This window comes from Anser cygnoides, chromosome 11 (genome assembly GCF_040182565.1).
Source record: "Anser cygnoides isolate HZ-2024a breed goose chromosome 11, Taihu_goose_T2T_genome, whole genome shotgun sequence".
Classification (NCBI taxonomy): domain Eukaryota; kingdom Metazoa; phylum Chordata; class Aves; order Anseriformes; family Anatidae; genus Anser; species Anser cygnoides.
In genome coordinates this window covers 15,930,687-15,951,223 of record NC_089883.1, presented here as the reverse complement: position 1 = coordinate 15,951,223, position 20,537 = coordinate 15,930,687, and the positions used below count along the sequence as shown (strand labels likewise).

Below are 20,537 nucleotides of genomic sequence, written 5' to 3'. Positions count from 1 at the left end.
CGCCGCCCGCCCCGGGGAAGGGGCGAGGGATGGGGTGGGCGATGGTAGGGGAGGGCCGGGCCGGCCTCCGTCCCGGTATCTGTGTCCCCGTATCTGTGCCCCGGTATCTGTGTCCCGCGACGCCCCAGCCCCGGAGGTTCCCGAGGGCGCGGAGGAGCCGCCTGAAGCTGCGCCCCGGGAGCAGGGGCTGAGCCTGAGGGGGCTGAGGGGAGAGGGCCCCGCGGGGCAGGGAGAATACGGGGAGGAGAGGAGAAGAGGGCAGCCCCGGGCCCGGGGACGCCCCCCCTACGGGGGTCCCCCTGCGGCGGGGCCCGGCCGCAGCCCGGCCACGTCAGCCCCGTTCGGTGCCAGGCCGGGCCCCGCTGCCACCGCGTCCTGCCCGGGGCGAGCCCAGCTCCTCCGGCCCCGCGGCTAGCGCCAGGCCTGCCGCAGGTCCTGACTCATCAGACAAGCCCCGAGTATCGCCGCTGGCACGAGGCGAAGAGCCGTGTGTCACCGGCAATAAACGCCAGCAGCCCTCTGCTCCAAGGCTCACCCATGCGTGCTCGGTGAACTCAGGCACACCACACCCAACAAAGGAAAAAAAAAAAAAGGAAATAAACTTCTCGTGAAAAATGACTGATCAAAGCCTAGAGATGACATCTGTCACCGAAAGCAACGTAGAGTGTAAGGAAATTCTAAAATAAAACCTTCACATGATCACTTGAGATTGCTGTTACACCACGATACACGGACAATTCACCGGTAATCAAGCCCAAATGCTTTGGAGAGAAGTAAGCGCTCACCCTTCCCAATACATGGGGTTAGTCTTGTATTTTAAACACTTTTTATTGAATCCCCTACAGGTGACCACCTCAAGGCAGTTATTTCAAGAGTATGTTGTCACAGAGTGAATTTGAGAGCTATTTGCCTCCGCTATAAAGTTGGGCTTTAGGCTTGGCAAAGTACGTAAAGCAGCAGCGACAAAACTAGGCAAGTACTAGAGAGACAGAAGAACATGGGTTGCGAGACCAAGTAACTGCTGGGACTAAACCAGATCAGAGATTCAAAAATGAAGAAGTATTACTAGACTTTGAACATCAGGTAGAAGCAAAACAGTGGATGGATTAATCAGTCATTGCAGAACATAAAAATAACGTTAATAGCCTTTTCCTATGGCTATCCCCTACAAGTCTATTTTATTCAGAAAAAGAGTTATTACGGCACAGCATTTTGTCAAACAAAGAACATCATTGCCAATATCGCATTAGTTTCACACATTAGTTTTCTTTTTGGCAAGGCCACTCTATTAATGAATCTGCTTTAAGAATTAATTCCTGTCCACCAGGGTCTGTCACTAACAATTAAACATATAATTTCTCCCTGCTTTTCAGGTTTCTTAGAAAAATCACTGGAAACTTGGAAAGGTGATTCAGAGATCAAAAATACTCACAGTCCCAGAAGTAACAGCTATCCTGTATTGCAATATTCATTAGGGCCTTTAAATAGGGATGAGCAGCTGAGCAGATGCCAGACAGCCAATTTGCTTAATAATGGATGCAGTCCCTCAGGGATAGTTTGGCAGCTGGGGGTGGGTTCCCAATCTCTTGTCAAACATTCTCAAAGCAAAGCAGTGGAAAAGCATAACCAGAATACCCTCAGCTGGAAGAAAATGTTTTAACATATGTACGTGTAGCCAATACTTCATTTTGCATTCTTGTATAAAAACTCCTAAGTCACATGTTAACATTCATTCAATCTCAGCACATTCATTCTCTTAACTGAAGGTCTAGTTACCTTTCTGTCCTCTACTGCAGCCTGTTCTAATGGCACTACTATTCCCATTTCCTCAGAAAATTATTCTATTTTTAACAACTCAATATTTCTAAAAACTTGAGGTAGCATATAGCTCATATACCACCATTATTTTAACTAGATTTTCATATGAACAGTTTGAAGCAGCTTCAGTATCAAGTGAGCTATTACCATTCTAGCTACATTAAGTGCAGCATGAAAACATTTTCCAGTAATTCCAACAGCTTCAGAAAAGGAACAGATAATATTGCCTCTAATATCCAACTTAATCAATTATTCAATCTTCGAATCACACACTCACCTCATTTTAAACAGTCTCCCACATTCAGCAGCCTGTCTGATCTTACACAACCTTCAGAGACTGTTGAAGTGCTTTAGTATGGAAAAAAATGACAGTGAACCATAGTGGGGGAAAAAAAAAAAAGAGTAGTAACTGAAACCAGTCATGAAGACATGAACATTATATTAAAACATAATGAATTACCTCAATTGATCTTTGCTTACGTAGGTCTACTGACATCAAAGGCACTTGTACCAGCTGGGGAATCTAACAGGTATGAACGGCAGAAAAGACATCAATACTTCTGGCAAGCAACAAACTTCCTCTAATACCAAGGCCTGGTGGTCCTGCCCATGGAAATACTATACATTCTTCCTGTCTTTGAGGAAAAAAAAAATATACTCTGCAAAACCAGTGAGCTGAAGAAGGCAGCAGTCAGACTGTGCAAATAGGAAAGACTTGTTATCTGCCAAACAAGGAAAGGAAATTAAGTCAATGGGAGAACAGCAGCCAAGTGCCTGAATCACTTTTTAAAATGAGACATAAGCTTGTAAGTCATATAGGTTATTTCTGAAGATTTACTGAAAGCTTGGAGGGTTTGTACAACACTGATCACAGTACGTTCTGGTCCACAACCACTGTTCCTTAGCATGACATTAGAATAACTACTGTTAGCATTAGTCTGGTTCAAAGGCTGGGAGAAGGACTGCACTTATCGCAAGCCCAGTCTCCCTCTGTGCCTGCCTCTCAGATGTTTAACTGGAAGAAACATGCTGCAACTAGCCTGCAAGTAAGGCAGTACCAGGAAAGGTTTTCAACTTGTATTTACATCGCTAAATCCCCACAATCCCTTAAAATACCTGCACAGAAAGTCACTATTTCAAATAACCTGCAACTACCTCAGCTGCAATTACCTATTTGCGATCCCCATCTTCCTGCATGCTGACCACAGAAATCAGAGAGCACTTTTGTTGACTGGAGCTCCCCAGAGTACTGAGGATGGAAAAACAAATGTAATTGTGCTAACTTCTCATTCTTCCTTTCTGACAGCTCACTGTGGCTGTGGTTCATCCTACCCTCTATGGACATTGCCTGTACATCCATTTACTCCACCTTCTCAGACTCAGTGACATCACCATTGCTAACTCTCCCCTATTTTTTTTATTATTGCTTAATATTGTTTGATATGTTTGATACTCATTTTCTGTTTACCTTCTGTTTAATACACCTATTCTCTTCCATCTCAGCAACATCTTTGATTTTCCTTGTCACTATCTTCATCTTGTTATACTACTGGAGAACAGATCTGTTTAACTTGGACATTCAACTTAAGTTTCCCTCTGTGCCAAGCTTTACCATTGCAGTAACATTAATACAAATGGGGCCACTCTGGCTCTCAATTTTTTTTTCTCTCCCACTTCAGTCCCTGAATTGTTTGGCTCCTTCATCTACACAGATCTTGCTCATTCTCTCTCACAATGCTTTCTCAAAAAAAAAAAAAAAAGCGCATTAACACTGTAGTTATGAAGGCCACAATTCTGTCAACATTTATTGCCTATTTAAACATTTTTCTTAAAATACCAAAACAACAGGATGAGGACAGAGGACTTTCTGGTTTAGGCGTGGCTGATCCTCTATGTACCATGTTGCCTCACTGAACGTATTATGTTGCAAGAGGATAATATAAATTCCATTCTGCTTAACATATGATCAGGCAGACCTCTGGGTATTATTTTTGCACCTTGGTTATTTGGTATGATTTGGGAACTGCCATGAAACAAACACACAGATTTGTTATTAGTACTTAGAGGGATCACAGTTACAAAAAAGTAAAATATACCTTTCAAGTTATACTAGTAGGACTTCCATGACAATGACTTGGCAAGTTATTACATCTATTGCAGACTTCTGAAAGAACACCTTGCATATATGAGGAAAGCTCTAAACAATGGAAGTGCTTCCCCCCCCCCCCCCCCCAAAGTTGGGAAATGCAGAATTTTTGATTACCACCCATAATGATTTACTCTTAATCCTACAGAACTGTAATTCTGCCCTATGTTTTCAAAAAGGACATTGAATATCAATGCCGCCTTTTTATCTGCTACAGTACCAGAAAACTAGATATCCTGTTAGATGCTCCACCTAGAAACCTAATCCCTGGGATCAATTCTATTCTGTGCAATCTAATTCCTACATGTACACACATTCCTGTACAAATGTTGTTCTATACACGGAATTTCATTGACTTGAAATAATTCTTTTTAAAGAGCTACACTTATCTCTGGAGTGATCTTTTGTGTTAGACAGATCTCACCTATTTTGTTGTGTGTGCATTTTACAAACAAAGTGTTATAGTAGATAAGCGTAGGTGACATTTGCCATTTCAGCCTAGTTACAGGCAGATAGATAGTATGCTTGTGAGTAGGCCATCCAGGTTAGAAACAGGAAGCCTGGACTGTATGCTATGGCTTGCTGTGTGATCCGGAATCACTGCCTTCTCACTGATCAGGTCCTGTCTTTTGACTGTTAACTCTTTAAATAAATTACTTCAACATAAAGAATTACATCATAGTCAAGACATTGTTTCCGGTTTATCTTCATCTGTTTTGTATGAAATCTACATTACAAGAAAATGGATGTAACCTTGTTTAAAGTATGTATTTTAGCAATACTTTCAACCGAAGAGATGATGGCGATGTTCTACAGTTACTTCCCATAGTGAATCTCAAGGTGTTTCACCCATTGCACTAGAACCTGACAGCAAATACTTTCCATGACTAGTGAAACATCTACCTCTCTCCCCCACTAGTTAGCTGCACCTTGCACACAACTTCCAGAAGTCACCTTGTATCTCCTTATACTTTGTTCAATCACTAGACTTCTCTTCAGCTACTTTTCTAGTCTTTATGCATGTAAATTCACTTCCACCTGCCGTTCTGTACTCCTTCTCTGAACACCCTTTCTTGTGTGTCCAACCATAACTGCAGAATTAACTCTATTTTCAGAGATTTTCCTCATCACCGGTGGAAATACCATCCTCATTCTTTTATCTTAAAACCTCAGCAGATCCTTGCTCCCTAGCCCTATGGGCAGCAAGGAGCTTGCCTCCACAAAGAAACAGACGCCTGGGTGATGTAGGATCTAAATCAAGACAAGGGAGTAGCAAAGCAAAATACAACCTAGGACTTTAATTACAGGGCTCAGTCAGAAAGAACTTCTTTAACTACGCACAGAAGCTAATCATAAAGAAAGCTGTCTCAAGGAATATACATAGCCTAATTGAAGGTCACCACCAGTAACCAAAAAACAAAGGTTGATCACCATGGTGGAATCCCACTGCACTGGCTGCCTGCTGTTAACAGAAAACAACACGGAATCATCTATGCTCCAGTCAAGATGCTCAAAATGAAGTAAGATCCATCATTATTCTCACCTAGCTAACACAGAAAACAACACGGGCCAGCAACTTGAAAGGCACAGTAAGGTCATTTTCCCCATGCTTCAGATCAGGCTATCACATATCCTTTCCGTCTGTTCAGCATGCTCACTGGAGTCAGCCAGGAGACATATACAAGTTCAAGTGACAGAGATTTAGTGAGAAATGTGCATCACAAGCAAATGATGACCCAGCAACTCAGATGCTCTTCTGTTCTTTGGTACACATGTCACTCATCTGGCCTACATTCTTCACAAGCATTCATAGTGTCTGGACTTCAATTTTGAATTCTGAACTAAAACACTAAACCCTAGCATCTCGGTGTTCCAGCGTGCCTCACAGAAGTAGCTATCTAGTGTCTGACTGGGAGATGTAGCATAGACACATACATAAATACACTTGCCTAATTCCTTTTACTGGTGGTATTGGCAGGATGAGTAAATTCATCATGTCTACTGTGAATGAAACAGTCACAGGATGCACAAACAAACAGTCACTGTGTGTAACAACATTTCTGTGCATTTCCTCAATCTCATGGGGATTTCCTGACACCTTACCAGACAGCCAACTATCTTTTAATGCTAGAATTATCCAACCTGTTCTTTACAAAGGCTGTAGAACATAGCTCAGATATTCAGGAAGGTAACTTTACTTTCTGTTCTCAGACCATCACAAATAGCTTCACAAGCACAGTTTAATCTCCTTAGGGGGTGGAGAGTTGCAATTCTATCTGAATTAGATAGACATCAAGATGTCTTTGGTCCTATACACATTAATAGGTTAAAAATACATCTCAAAACTGCTATGACAGGTTCACCTTTTTGAGCAATATCAGCATAATGCTGCTAGCATAAATAGGCTAGCAGTACATTACAGCATTAAGAGAGAGATTTTGAAGCCATTTAGATGGCACAATGTGTAAAACGATCACAGCTGCCAGCTCTACAATAACATTCCCCAGACTGCCAACATACTGGAAAACACTGTAGGAAATATTACTCGTGCACACAGAGGCCCTGACATCATCCAGAACAGATCAGCATGAATAACCACTACAGACTGGTCTTTCTTGCCAAAGACCAGAAGCAGCTATAAAAGATGGATGCTGCCAAAAATTCACAAGGAATTTTTCCTAGGAATAGTGTTAAAAGATTCATGTAAGACCAAGTCTGTTTCATTGTTTCCCATCGTTCTATGTTTTTTTTTTTCTCATTTTAGTGACTCAGAACAGAAACAATCCCCTGGTTTGGATCATCTCCTGGCCCCTGCCAAAGTACAGGGGAGGTTGTCACGTCTTACATATATCCATGAGGCTTCATTGGCATAATTTTAAAAGTTTCAAGGAATCTAATTAAGCACCAGCTAAGCTTCCTTTAAACAGTCCTTGAACAATAGATTCCTATGGCAAATTTGCAGGCTAATAACTGCATACTGCAAAAAACAGCCCCTTTTTATTTAACATCATGCCACTTCTGAAACGGTCCATGAAAATGAATTGAAAAATCACTTACAGATTCACTGACTGAAATCAGCATATGGTTACTACAGCAAATGAACACATCTGTAAATTTCAATTAAGATCAATGATTCTGTGAAATAACAGCAAAGCTTTTGTTTGTTTTTGTTTTCAAACTTATCAACCCTGTTTCAGTCCAAAATAACATAAAATTAGGATTTTGAGTCAGTTATTAAATGATCTGAACTTCACTACCTAATTAGGCTCAGCTGAGGTTGTAGTGGTTGGGGAACAAACACTGCCTTTCAACACAAAAGAATGTCACACATTCAGAAAAGTCTCTCTTCATCAAATATGACTGTTGACACTGACATCCTTTTTTGTTCTCTTAAGTGGCAACTTACAGCTTTAGATCAAATTTAAGGCAAAGAAACTTGATTTCAAATAAAGATGTTGCATCATTGAAAGGGAACGGCTGCTTGGGGAGATCTGTTTCTGCCAGGCAGGCTAAGACTTGCATTTCCAGGTCGAAAGCACAGGTTTGAATTCTAAAATCACCATTCTCTCCCTTCAATGAATCAGAAATGTATTTAAAAGCCTTCACATTTCAGTGTGAAGGAATACATCTAATATGTAACTGCGTAACTACGAGCCTTCAACAAACACTAAGTTGATCAGGATGCAGCTTGCTAGTTCCATGGGGAACAGATTCGTTAACCTTAGGAAGTGAAACAAAAGGCTGTAGTGAAAGCACAACTACAGATGACTTTTCAATCAGGTCTTCAACACTAAGGTTTATTTTCCTGGTACTGCTATCATTCTAGGAGGTCATCAACACAATAATAAGCAACCATCACTGTCCGTATAGAATAACCTCATATAAAGCAGGAGAGGAGTTCAAGACCAGCTGACTGATCTACAAGAACAGACATGGAGAGACAGACAGCTGTTGCCTGTCTTGTGGAGTTGGAGGCAGTACCAAAGAAAGCCTTCAGGGTAGTTTTGCTAGTGCAACAGCTAGAAGCCAAAGCAACAGTCTGACATACACATGCACTCACAGCACACAGAACAACATAAAGCCACAGTCATTTGTTACTTCGAAAGCAAAATAAGTGTGTACTCTATTTCATCTCTTCAAATCTATTCAGGCTGGAGGGAAACCTTACAACTGGATTATAATGCATTCTTTTGACAGATATGACGTTGTATGAGGTATCTTCCCTGGACAAGGCAGGAAACAAACTTACTATTCATGTACCAGCATATAAACATACTGTTTATTATATAAAAGGCTGTAGTGAGAGGTGTAATCACCCACAAGTTTCTTTTCTCCAGAGACAATGACAGTGTCAGCATAGCATGTTCTCCATGTTTCTTAACCTAAATGTGCTGCTTTTGAGATAAGACGTCTGATCAATCTTAAAGGCCATTCTGCTTAGGTTACCTGTAAAGAAGCCAAAGAATTTCAAATGCACTTACTCATTTGTAAATGGCTACAAAAATAAATAAAAAGACACATTCAAAGTAGCATGTGCAGTTACCTAGCAATTACACCTCCTTTTTATTTTATCGTATTACTTTCCAATTTTAACAGAATATCCAGAAAATTACATGGGAGAACTGGGCTTCTCCAGCTAATCAAGGAAACAGAACTGCATAAGCATAGTAACTGAACGCAATAACTAAGAATGGCTTGGTTCAGCAGAAATTTGTTTACATTCTTTTTTTTTTTTCTGAATTGCTTGCACAAAGATTTGGTAGGTAGAGTTTTGGAATGCACTGAAACATCAATTGCAGGAGGCATGGCACAGAATAACACTCATGCTGTTTGCTTAACTACGGGATATACAAATCTTCAAGTCTGCATTAATCTAAGAGCCATGACTTCATAAGCAGATTTGGAAATGACTCAAATTGGGAATAAGTGCTCCCAACAACTGAATCTGTTTCTAGATGTACAATTTCCCTCTATGTCAGATTCAGGTTTGACAAAGCATTAGACTGGGCAAAAGCTTGCCTATTTTTCTGATTTTCTACAGCTGATCATTTGAAGATACATGTATATGAACCTCTGTATAAACTCTAGGAATTTACTGTGTTATCACTAAATATCTTTATAAGGAAATGCTCAAACTTTCCGACTATAGTTGCGCAGACAATATATGACCTCCCCAGCAACACCTGCAATGCATTTAGGTTTAATAATCATGTTGTAAATGGTTTCAAACTCAGTACTGTACTCACCTGCACCAGTTATAGCTAAGGATCAATCATCCTTCATTTGGCACTACTTTATCATCTTTGATGTTATTCTGTTGAGGGATTCAGCAGCTCTCTCACCCTAAATATACAAATCTGACTATTACGGTGCTCACACAGGTCATAACTAGCAAAGGACTGATTATACTAACACAGCATTCTAACTATCATTATCTCTGCCAGCCTCACAACTGCCATTTTCCTGAAGGCATCAGTTCCTAAAAGCCGGCAATTTGCAAAAATTCAGGGTTTCCTGTACAAGGCAGTGGTGGGGAACAGACAGTCTATAGCTCTCACTTTAAGGTAAAATTTCAAAAATATAATGAGTCACATGTCCTTGAGTATTAAAAAGTTTCCAACATCCCTGAAATGCTCAAAAGGCTCTCAGAAGTATGTCAAGATTTATTAAAACTCAATCTTTTCTCACATACTGACTTTTTAAAGTCAGAAGCATTATCACTGTTCAAAACGTTCTGACGATATCTACCATGGTAGAGCTTGCTCTTTTTCTTTCTTCACAAATTACAGTCGTTTGGCAGTATCTGAGAAATAAGCACTGATGGGGTATGTGCTTATTTTTAGGGAACAGGCAGGTGATATAGCCTTTCCTAGCCATTCATGCTGCCTTACAACAGAGGAATCTCAGACATGCATGGCAAACTGTTTAGATAAGTATCTCCGAGTAAGTCTTAGCAAAACTGAAATGCATTTATGCACCTTTTGGAAAAGTTGCCTTTAAAAGTATCTGTGTAACTGTAATGTGAACTACCACCTTCAACATGAAAGAAGCTGGCTTGGCTGATACTAGTTTTGGTCAGCAATATCAGTATACTTTTCCTTTTGGTTCTTCCGAACAAAGAAATTGCCCAGTGGAAAAATAAACAATTTTCCTTTACTAGGGCAATCTCAAGAAATGTATACTTCCAAAAAAACATGCTGTGAATAAAAGAATGATGTTGCTACTGTATTTTATTTAAAGCATCAGGGACTACGTTGCTGGGTTTGGTAACGGTGGCTCTCCTCACTCCCCCCCCTCTTCTCTGTTTGTGGATACAATTACTCATTTTTTCCCCTCTTTCTGAATTACAATATTCTTTTAATATCTACTGAAATCTTTACATCACAAACAGTAACAAAAGATACTAAGTTTCCTCTGAATTACCTCTACTGTTATACTTCATACAAAATTACCATGATGCCTTGAGGAATGAGGTAAGCGCACAAGAGATGAGTACTGATACTGATGGAAGTCCTCAAGACTGCACTAGGACGAATACTGTTTAATAATTTTGATACCAAATTATTCTACAAATCAAGCTAGCAGTGTGTTGCTCCAGTTTCATAGGAACAACAACAAAAAGTCCCACTGCAAGGTATAGGAGAACAGTGTCTTCTCAATCTTACAGGCAGATGTGTACTGGCTTGCCTTGAAGACAGTCAAATTAAATCAGCCTTGAGATTATCTATAGAATACCCTTATAAGACCCAGAATGTCTATGGTCAGCTTTTTGACAATGACAAATCTTCACCTACAAACTAGGTAAGGTGCAATTCAAATGTTCTCTGCTTAAACCACCTGGACACTAAAAGTTGTTTTCTGGAAATGTAATTTGGGATACATAGCAGAATAACACAACTTCGAAAACACTTTAATATATTATTTTTGGCATAGAGTAATAGAATTCAAACTTGCAAACAAAATTTAAAGAACTCTGCAGAAAAATACGATTTAAAAACAACTATGAAAAAGCAAACCTACTCTTAACGAAATCTGAAAGCATATCAAGCAATAGCAGTGCTTCTGGGAAGGACTGTGCCCTTCCTTGTAAGAAAGGCTGTATTGTGCTTAAGAAAAAAGAAGCTTAGTTACAGAAATTCTCAGAAGCATCTAGGACATTATATATCCAGTCAGACAAAGAGAGAGACTGAAAATGCTCTGATTTCTTCTACCAGTAGAACTAAAGCCAGCTTAAATGAAGCTCAGCACTAAACACACTGAAAGACCACATCTAAGCTGGTCTTTACCTTGTTTTGGAGACAAGCTGCTACTTAGAATACAGAACAATCAAATAAGAAGCAAAAGATGTACCTTTTCAAACGGTTCAATGCTTGCTATTGAACATCACTGCATTGAGTTGATACTCACTTGCTGTGGGTAGCTCCTACCTGCCAGCACAAGGATGAATGTCCTGTCACATCGTCCCTGTTCTTTTCCATGCTTCCAGCTGCTAGGCTACATTACAAGACACTAAGAAAACATGATAAATCTTTTCCTAACGCTTTTACATAAACAATGTGCATTGTATTCTTAAAAAGTTTTGCACTCAAGTAGTGATGAGGTCTAGCAAGTCACACGTGGGAATGAAAGCTGATCATTAGTGATCCTTCAGTGCAAAGTGCAAATAGAGCTTGACAGCACTTATTACTGCAGAAAAAAAGAGAAGTTACATTTCACAATCAGTAGCCCATCGTAGTCATACACATAATATGAAAAAACTGGTCATGTTTCATGCTTTTGCATGCACGTCAACCAATAATCTCAAATGCCAGGTAACGATTGCCCTTCTAGTCCTCCAAAACTAAATTGAGACTGCCTACCAATTTAACCTAGTAAAAAAAGGTAGTGAAAGGAGAGAATCAGATTTAGTACCAGTCACTCTACACAGCACATAAAACTTTATGTTCTCAGAGGGTTTCTTCTATTTTTGTGAGGTGTTTAGTGGCTCAGAGGTGTACTAGTAGTCACAAATGGAGCTCCTCAGGAGTTGACACTTGGTCCACTACTATTCAGTTGTCTTATAAATCATCTGGCTACCACAATTGAATCAATCTTAGTTTGCAGATGACACTGAAAGTGGAGAAGAATTAGAGTGGACTAAGAGTTGCTGTTCAGAGAAACCTGGACAGGAAGAACTGCATGAACTTTTAAAAAGAAGTCCTGCACCCAGAATAAAAAAAATCACAAGTAGCAGCACAAGCTGCCCCATTAGTACCAGACCACAAACATTTGCACCAAAATGCTGAGAGAATTGAATACCAAATTTAGAAAGAAGTTAGGGCAATTCTCCTGCAGTTACAACTTCCAATTCTAAGAGACAGGACAGTATGTGCTCTTTATAACCAGGTAAATCACATAAAGACAAAAATCTAATGAGAGAAAAATAAAACTGGAAGATTCTTAGATGGGATAAGTAACATCTAACCACGCACTCCAAATGCTTATATAAAAGATATTCTTAAAGTACAGATCGACAAAAAGTACTAATTGCATTTAAAAATTAGTCCTATAAACCTTAATATAAATACACAACCCATTCCAAACACCAAACTGGAAATTGGAATTATAGGACAGGATTGTGATATCTGAAAATTTGTTCCTAAATTCAGCGGATTGAGGCCACAAAAAAGATCAGTATTAGTTATCTACAGAAGAACAGTTTTCTATGGAGTAAGATCCAGGCCTGCTCACTCTCGTCCAACTGTAGGTTCCTTCTTTGCACAGCTCTACACTCTGTTAGATTTGGGAGTTGACTGGTGGTAACATAACAGTCAGGCTCTCCTGTATTCCTTCCTTCTCCTCCACAGGTAACTGTCCCTTTGGGATCAGTCTGCACAGGACCCATGATTCATCAACTGATATTTAGCAGTTTTTCAAACTTGACTGAAATCCTTTTTTTTTTTTTATGAATCAACTATTTTGTTTAGTCTTTTTTTGTTTTGTTTCAAAGTTCAGAAGTTACGGCTCAAAGTAAGTATGCTATCCCTTCTCCTTTTACCAAACTCCTTTAAATGGTATTTTAGATGCAAAATGAAATATACCTCGGTACAACATTTGCCTCAAATTGATGAGCATTTAGTAATATGTCCTGCTATCAGACCCATTTCACCAAGAAGAATTCTGCTGAATTGTAATTAGAGAAAATAATAATTTGACTTTACATACAGATATCACACTGGATTACAAAGCTGAAATTTAGGCAAAGTAAGAAACTCACAACAGATTTTAGTCCACGATATTTCACATTCCTCCATTTTTAAATTCACCAAACCAAGGATGCTGAAAAGCAATGCCATCTTTTGGGAAACAGGAATACCCAGCAGCAAGATGATCAAGGACATATTGTCTTTATGCTGTATCAGGCTCTTACCTAAAAGGACAAGATTTGGTTTTCATATGGTGTTAAAACTAGCATCTCTCTTCCCACAGAACCTCATGTACTAAGAACTTATCAGGATGTGGCAGACATAGGAAAAGGCTGTGATATTGAGCTAGGAAGCAGCAATAGTTATCAGAACAAAATCTATTCTTTACTTTTCAAGTCCATGCAGATTCGGAGTGCATTCACATACACACGTAAGACACAAACCCACCCTACTACTGCAACCAAGAGCTATCCAAGTGATATTGTTCTGTGCTGGTTATTTCAAATCCCTCCTCTTGGAGGATATCCCCAAGATTCATTTTAGCATCTTCAAAGCTATGGGGAACAGGAATTCCTTTCTGATAGCAGAAAGCTTGTTGTGCTATAACTGGCTTGTAAAAATAGTAAATTGTGCATAAACTTTATGAAGGTACATTTGGCATGGCCACGACAAAATGAACAGACCACAGTTTTTGGTAGCATGTGTTCTACCCAACAAAGGACACAAAAAAATAAACCCCATGCTATGTGAACAAAAGCAGTTTTTCAAACAACTAACCTGCCTTAGAGCCAATTCCTCCAGGGCCACTTAATCCAAAACAGATAAATAAATTAAAAAAAATAATTAAAGAAATAATAATGAATTAAAAAGCCATTTCACGTGTTGTATACACATATTCCCTACATATTCTAAATGGATAATAAACTACAATTTGGATACTATCGTTAGGTTAACATTAAAAGATAGAAGCAAGTCTTTTAGCTGCACAGATTGATTGGCAAAAAGAGCACACATTTCTAACATAAGAAACTGTATCAAGAAGCTAAATTCCACACAAGTCTTGACGGAGATTTTGTAAATACACACTGAAAACTGCTTTGATTCCCCACACAGACTAAGTTAAGTGGCAGAAATGACTCACAGCTAAAATATTCCTATCATGGGAGGTTACTAGATGGATTTAGGATTTTGAATCAGGGATACTTGTAATGTGCAAACAGCTCTACGCTAATTCAGCTTGTCAATAACATATTGCTACAGCTAAAATAATAAAAATCATACAGGGACAAAAATCAGAAAATACTTGGTATTTCACAAAGAACAGTTTTTAATGTACATTCATTGCTTAAACTTGCTTAGAAGAACCTGTCTGCAGGATTTCCAAACGTGTATAACCCAGTAAGCAAATTAAATGTTTTATTTTTACTTTCATGATAAAAAAAAAGTATAATATCAAGAGTAGGTAATCTTCCTTTGCCCAAATAAAACACTTGGAAGGAAACCTGTAAGGTCTTTGATTCACATGTTAGCAGTATAAGCATGTATACAAACAGCCAGAATATCACTCAAAAAAAGAAGAAAAAGTGGCCCGGACATTTTAAAATGGTAGCGTGACTTAAAAGGCAAAAATGGGAAAGAATTCACTGGTTTGGTTTCATTCTTGAAACTTTCAAGAATTCGTGAGCTCTTCTAAAATCACTACTCCTAATAAAGGAAGACCTAGGCTGCAGTTCAGAAGATAGAAAGCAAAAGCTAGAGTTGAGAACAATTTTGCAGCCACGATTTCAAGCACTGTTTCTGTTGAAATTCTGTTTCATGTAACACTGAAAGTCATTATCATAAAATAGCTTTAATACTCTCTTCCCTCACAATCAATCACGTTAATTACAGATGCATCATAGCTTACAACGTGCTTTATACTGGCCTTTTCACAAACAGTAAATATTCTCTTTTCTTAACTTCAGTCTGTCAGACTGGCTGTAAATTTTAAGTGAATTGCTGAGGCACAGTACAGTCCAGGTGATTTTTTAATCAAATGACTTAAGGCAAACCTTAATACCTCAGATGAACACTACAGTATATCCACCTGCAATCTGATACAAGATTTAGGCTGCAGCCATTCAGTAATACTGTAAAAAACTGCAATATTAATTTTTGAAGACATGTTGGAATCCAAACTTTTTGGAAATTGTGTTAGGGAAGCATAGAAGTACTCTTTAACCATTTCAAACTTTGCTGTACTTTTAAGTTTCCTAGTGCAGATTTATGGCACATAGTCTTCAAATAAGCACAGCTTTTGTTCCCAAAGACTCAGCTGCTACACCACCCTGAAAAAGAACGTATTTTTTAATGTAACTTAAAAATTGTTAGACACTGTGCTAAAATGATAAACTAATTAAATCTTATTTACATCACATAAAGCAAAATATGGTTTTAAAATGTCAGAATACAAATACGTAGTGATTCTTGAATTAAGGAAACTGAAAAGTTGTTTTTCTTGCTACTGTCTGACATCAAATATTGCTATCAACCACTGCTTCATTCCTCATGATGCAGTTTTTCTGTGGAAATAATGAAACAGAAAATACATTTCTCCTCTTTCCTCAGCTGCAGACACTTGCCTTTAAAAAAAAAAAAAACAAACCTGACTGAATTTGAGATTTTCATTTGAATGTATGCACTGAGGTAAGAAAGGGTTAAGGTTTATAGACTGTTTCAGTGTTTTAAACATGGCTGTGGAGCTGTTTCTCTTGCCAGCTTGTTCTGGCTCCTTTGAAACCTGCAAGAAAGCCTCAGATTTCTTGTTTCATTTTGTCCTTCTCCAGCCCATACTTAGCACAGCTCAGCTATTCCTACTTCACTTGTATTTTACTTCATTTTCCACTTTTTCTTCATCATTCTTTGTTTGCAGTAAATCTTCTTCAGCTTCTTTGTAGCCACACCTTCATTTCTAACAGGCTTAGCCGGATTGCCTTTTGTTTCCATAGTTACTGGCTTTCCCTCGTAGGGTGTGTCCAACTGCCCTTTCACCCCCGTCATCTAGGCACATTTAAAAACAAAAGTAGAATTAATAATCTTAAATCTCTATTAAGCATAGACACACAACTACCTACAGAGAGCTGCCCTCTACTTCTCATTCCAGCCAGCCTCAGAGGCCGCATCTGGACTGGGTGACAGGCACAACTGGTCTTCCTGTCACCAGTGGGATCTGCCCACTCCTGCTCCTTCCTTAACCACATGCCTGGATTTCTGTCTGGCAGAAACCAAAGCACACAACATAATTAGAAACTGCTCTGTTTTGCCCTCATATGAGGTCAGGATGTAGGTAAAACATACAACTGGCATAAAAAGTATCCCATAGTCCACTAAGCTAGGCATAGTTAGCGTGTGGGCTTTCAACAAATCAGTAAATCTACACCAAAAGGAAAAAAAAATAATGCCTGATTTTTTTTTTTTTTTTTACTTTTGACATGTCCATAGATAAAGAACATCAATGAAAAGCACCCTCAGAAGCAAAACTAGGAAATCCTTATTAATGGAAACACTGTATCTGTTTCAGCTGCACTGAAAGCCTTAAAATTACAAGCCTTTTATTTAAGGCAAATACTACATTATTTTTGCTGTCCAAAAGTACAATTAACTCACATTAACAACGCAAAACTCCTTTCTGAAAAGATTTTGCCAAACAGGGAAAAAGGTGCATTTTTAAAAAACACATTAGAAGAGAACTGGAATAAGAGTTCAATATAATGTCCTATAGAACAGACCCCTGCGAGTAGAATTCACCTCACCTGACTGTACCTGTCTACAGCTGTGCTCATCATCTATACTTCTGTAGTCATTAGGGAGACAATAACTCTACAGCACGACTCCTGCAGTCTACTGAAGAGGCCTGTCCTGCTGCAGAGATAGATCTTTACGAAGTATTCCATTTCCCTTTGTTGAAAGTATAACAAGCTCCAATATTGCTTTTCCATACTGCTTAAAGTTAAGATGAATCCCAACTGAAATACCTTTCAGGAAAAACGCATTCCTATTCCTGGCAGTAGATCCAGAAGTCTAAAGGATCTCTCATACCCCCAAAGATGACAGATTATTTTAATCTGCTGGATGTAGCTGATGAAATTGATTATTTCAAGACTGCTGATCTGTTTTTCCATTAAGTGTGATACTGACCTTGTGTTTCCACATGGATTCTTGGGGTGCAGGTGGAAAGGTGCATGGCACTCTGCCATGATCCATGTGATAGGGCAAAGGGAGGCTGGGATCTAGTGGCACCCAAGGGACTGACAATGTGGCAGGTACTGTGGGCAAATCACAATGGGCCTTATGTAAGTTATACGACGCTCTCGTTGCCTTGTCAGGAGAACTCTTGTAGATTGCAACTGATGAATCTCCTGCGGCATGAGTCAATAGATAAGAGCCCTCCTGCAAACTGAAAAGATAGAGATAAAAATTAAAAACACTATTAGTTTGTTTCTTTGTTTCACTTCATCTGACCATTTGATCAGGACAACTAGTAAGTTTCTAATGCTGAAGCAAAGCAACTTTAGACATTTACTTATCTGTCCCTATTTTACAAAAAGACTATGGACAAAAATGAGTGAGTTAAACTGTATTCATAAACGCTTGCTGATTTATGTTTTTCTAATATACTTATAACAAACAAATTTATCATCAATGTACGTCATCAGTTACTTACGTTATATTTCAACAAAACATCTAAGCATATATTGAAAACTGCCCACTTATAGCAAACGGTAACATTTTAATTAACCAGCACCTTACCAAGCATAATGCTTATATGGATAGACCCAAAGAGCAGAATTGCTTTATACACACAGGATTAAAAAGGTTTTCAAGAAGATAAACATCAACCAACTGCCCATATAAAAAAAATCTTAGTGACAAATTACAAAGCGCAAGAAAATTCTTCTGTAATTCAAATTAAGATGCTTCACACAGTGCAAGAAACTTGCTTCACAAAAAAAAAAAAATTACACGCAAAGAAATTTGCAGACTGAAAGCCCTGAAGTAGCTAAATAAAAAAAAAGAAGGAAACGGAACAAAGGTTGCAATGGTGTACAGAGAAAGACGTATGCTGTTATACTAAGCAGAAGGGAACATAACAGTCAGTGTTACTGCTACACATAAAGTAAAAAGACTAAAAAAAATAAAAAGTTAAAGTTCTAAATGTCAGCATACATACATAGTATTACAACTTACTCCTGTGACTGTTTAATTAACTTGGAAGCGTCCAGTCTCCTCTCTTGAGTGTGTGTTTCATAAAAATCAAGCTCTTATTATTTTGCATCATTTACACAAAAACTGTAACCCTAAGAACACTTTGCATGGTATTACATTATGCTGTGCTAGACCTAAAAAATCTAAAATATTTCATGTATCCAAAAAAAAACCTCCACAAAATCAAAGAGTAGACAACTACTCTACAGAAGAAATAGGATCACTTGGATAATGCTGCAAATAAATATAGCCAATAAGAATAGAGAACTTACTCAGACACTTTCTTCAAAATGTGATGAAGTATATTTAATGAATTTGCAGGCCTGTAAAAAAGGAAAAGAAATAGAAAAGTAGTTACTTGTAAGGCTAATTAGAATTTCAAATTCATTATTAAAGAACTACTAAAAATACTCACTTAATCAATCCAAGTTTTTCTCTTAAAATTTCTGGAGAAATCTTTTCTAGCATAATAAGCTTTGATGTAAAAGCATCAATACGCCCTGTAAAATATCAATATATATTTTTTTTTTCCAAAAAGGAAGAACAAACAAATATAAAAGCATAATTTGCAGACGTAATGCATTTTAAAGGGAATAAAAGTTTTTGCTCTTTTACACTGTAGAGCAGTGAAAAGTACTTACTGCACAGTACCTGAAAGTAAAATGTACAGTTCAGTTGCTTTTAATTATGGGTAACTGTATTTGGACTGTCTTCTAAATCAGGGAAACGTCCATGATTCCAGTAAATCTCACACGTTGCATGAGGTCTAGCAAATGTAACTTCATTTTGCCATGGCCTTAATCTTGTCAGCTTGTTTGTATCTTCTCAAATTCTTCTGATGCTTAACACTAGGCTTTCTCACTGTACAGATCACCCAAGTTTATCTTTTAAGGCAAATTTACGTCAGTGTTTAATTTACTTCCTTTTCTATTCTGGTAAGTTATCTGAACATTCATGTTATTTCATATTCTGAGGATTCTGTACCTCTGCCTTTTTTTTTTCCTCTTGAAAAAATACAGCTTACTATTCTGGCCTTTTTCATAGCAAATTGGTAAAGACTATTTATCTTTGACATAGCTAAGAGTAGCAATTCAAAGCTTTCCTCAACACATTTTTATAATAACTGCTGAGGGGAATGGTTTAGCCCGAATTTTCACTTGACAAGCAATAGAGATCATTATCATAGCTTGTACACTGATGTGGTGACTATATCTTATGAAGGAAAGTTCTCTCTCATGTTGAGATTTTCCCAGAAAACTGTTCTATTACAGTTCCCACGAGGAGAATGAGGAAAAGGCAGCATAATAAAAATGACCTGCTCAATACAATTAACTGACTTGCTACAAATTTGCTCTCGTAGGTAGTCTACATGCTTCAATTGTACATTTATAATTGCTAAGCCAAAGCATTTCACATTCAAGGATAAACATTATTCAGCAATTCGTTATATGATGTAAGATGACCAAGTAATAACTCTCTTTTTACTAGATTTTTAAAAAGGCACCAGGACATCTGGTTTCTTTTAAATACCAGTGCATTTGCTGCTTTCCTTGATATCAGTATTTTGTGTAAGGCTAAGCACCTAGGATTAATATTCTGCACTGCTAACTATAAAAAAAGAAACTTGAAGTCATTATAAAAAAAAATAAAAATGGGTTCTCCATTCCTTATTAGTGTCTTGTCAAATCAAAATGTTCTCCATTCTAAACTCATTGACAGCATAGCTGGAAAAAAAAGAAATCTATGAACTACTCATACCTAATTTATATTACTGTATATTATAACTGAGAAGTGACTGACTGAAAACACTTGACATTCAGTAAGTTATCAATACAGTAAGTACTTTTTCCAATCAGTTTTCAAATCGTCTTTATTTAAAAGTCAGTATTATTTTATTTAGGTGAAGGTAAACTATACCTGGGTACTTAATGCCAATTGAAGAATAATATCTGGGACAAAGCATTTCCATTTTTAATCAGCAAAGCTTATCACATTTTTTTTTTTTTACTGATTAAATAAAATATAAGTCCTCGATTTAGGAAATGTGACAGAGATTACTTCCCTTTGCCGATGCAGGATTTCTTATTTGCGTCGTAAGGGGACTTAAAGCAACAACTGAGCAATGTGCTCTACCATCAGGAGGA

At 38.1% G+C, this 20,537-nt stretch overlaps 1 protein-coding gene across 4 annotated transcripts in view; it reads right to left on the bottom strand.

The window, feature by feature from the left end:
• Nucleotides 1–8,374: 8,374 nt before the first annotated feature.
• ICE2 (interactor of little elongation complex ELL subunit 2) overlaps nt 8,375–20,537 on the bottom strand; it is a 30,426-nt gene continuing 18,263 nt past the window's right edge. For 2 of the 4 annotated variants that reach the window (XM_067003925.1, XM_013177548.3), the window contains 4 exons: nt 18,809–18,893; nt 18,666–18,716; nt 17,326–17,584; nt 14,459–16,188 (listed from right to left, as the gene is read on the bottom strand). In XM_067003925.1, the coding sequence (XP_066860026.1) occupies nt 16,018–16,188; nt 17,326–17,584; nt 18,666–18,716; nt 18,809–18,893 (566 nt within the window). In that variant the 3' untranslated portion in view covers nt 14,459–16,017. Of the gene's footprint in view, nt 16,189–17,325; nt 17,585–18,665; nt 18,717–18,808; nt 18,894–20,537 lie in introns of those variants that run through there. The other 2 variants (XM_048081308.2, XM_067003926.1) reach the window with 2 other exon arrangements.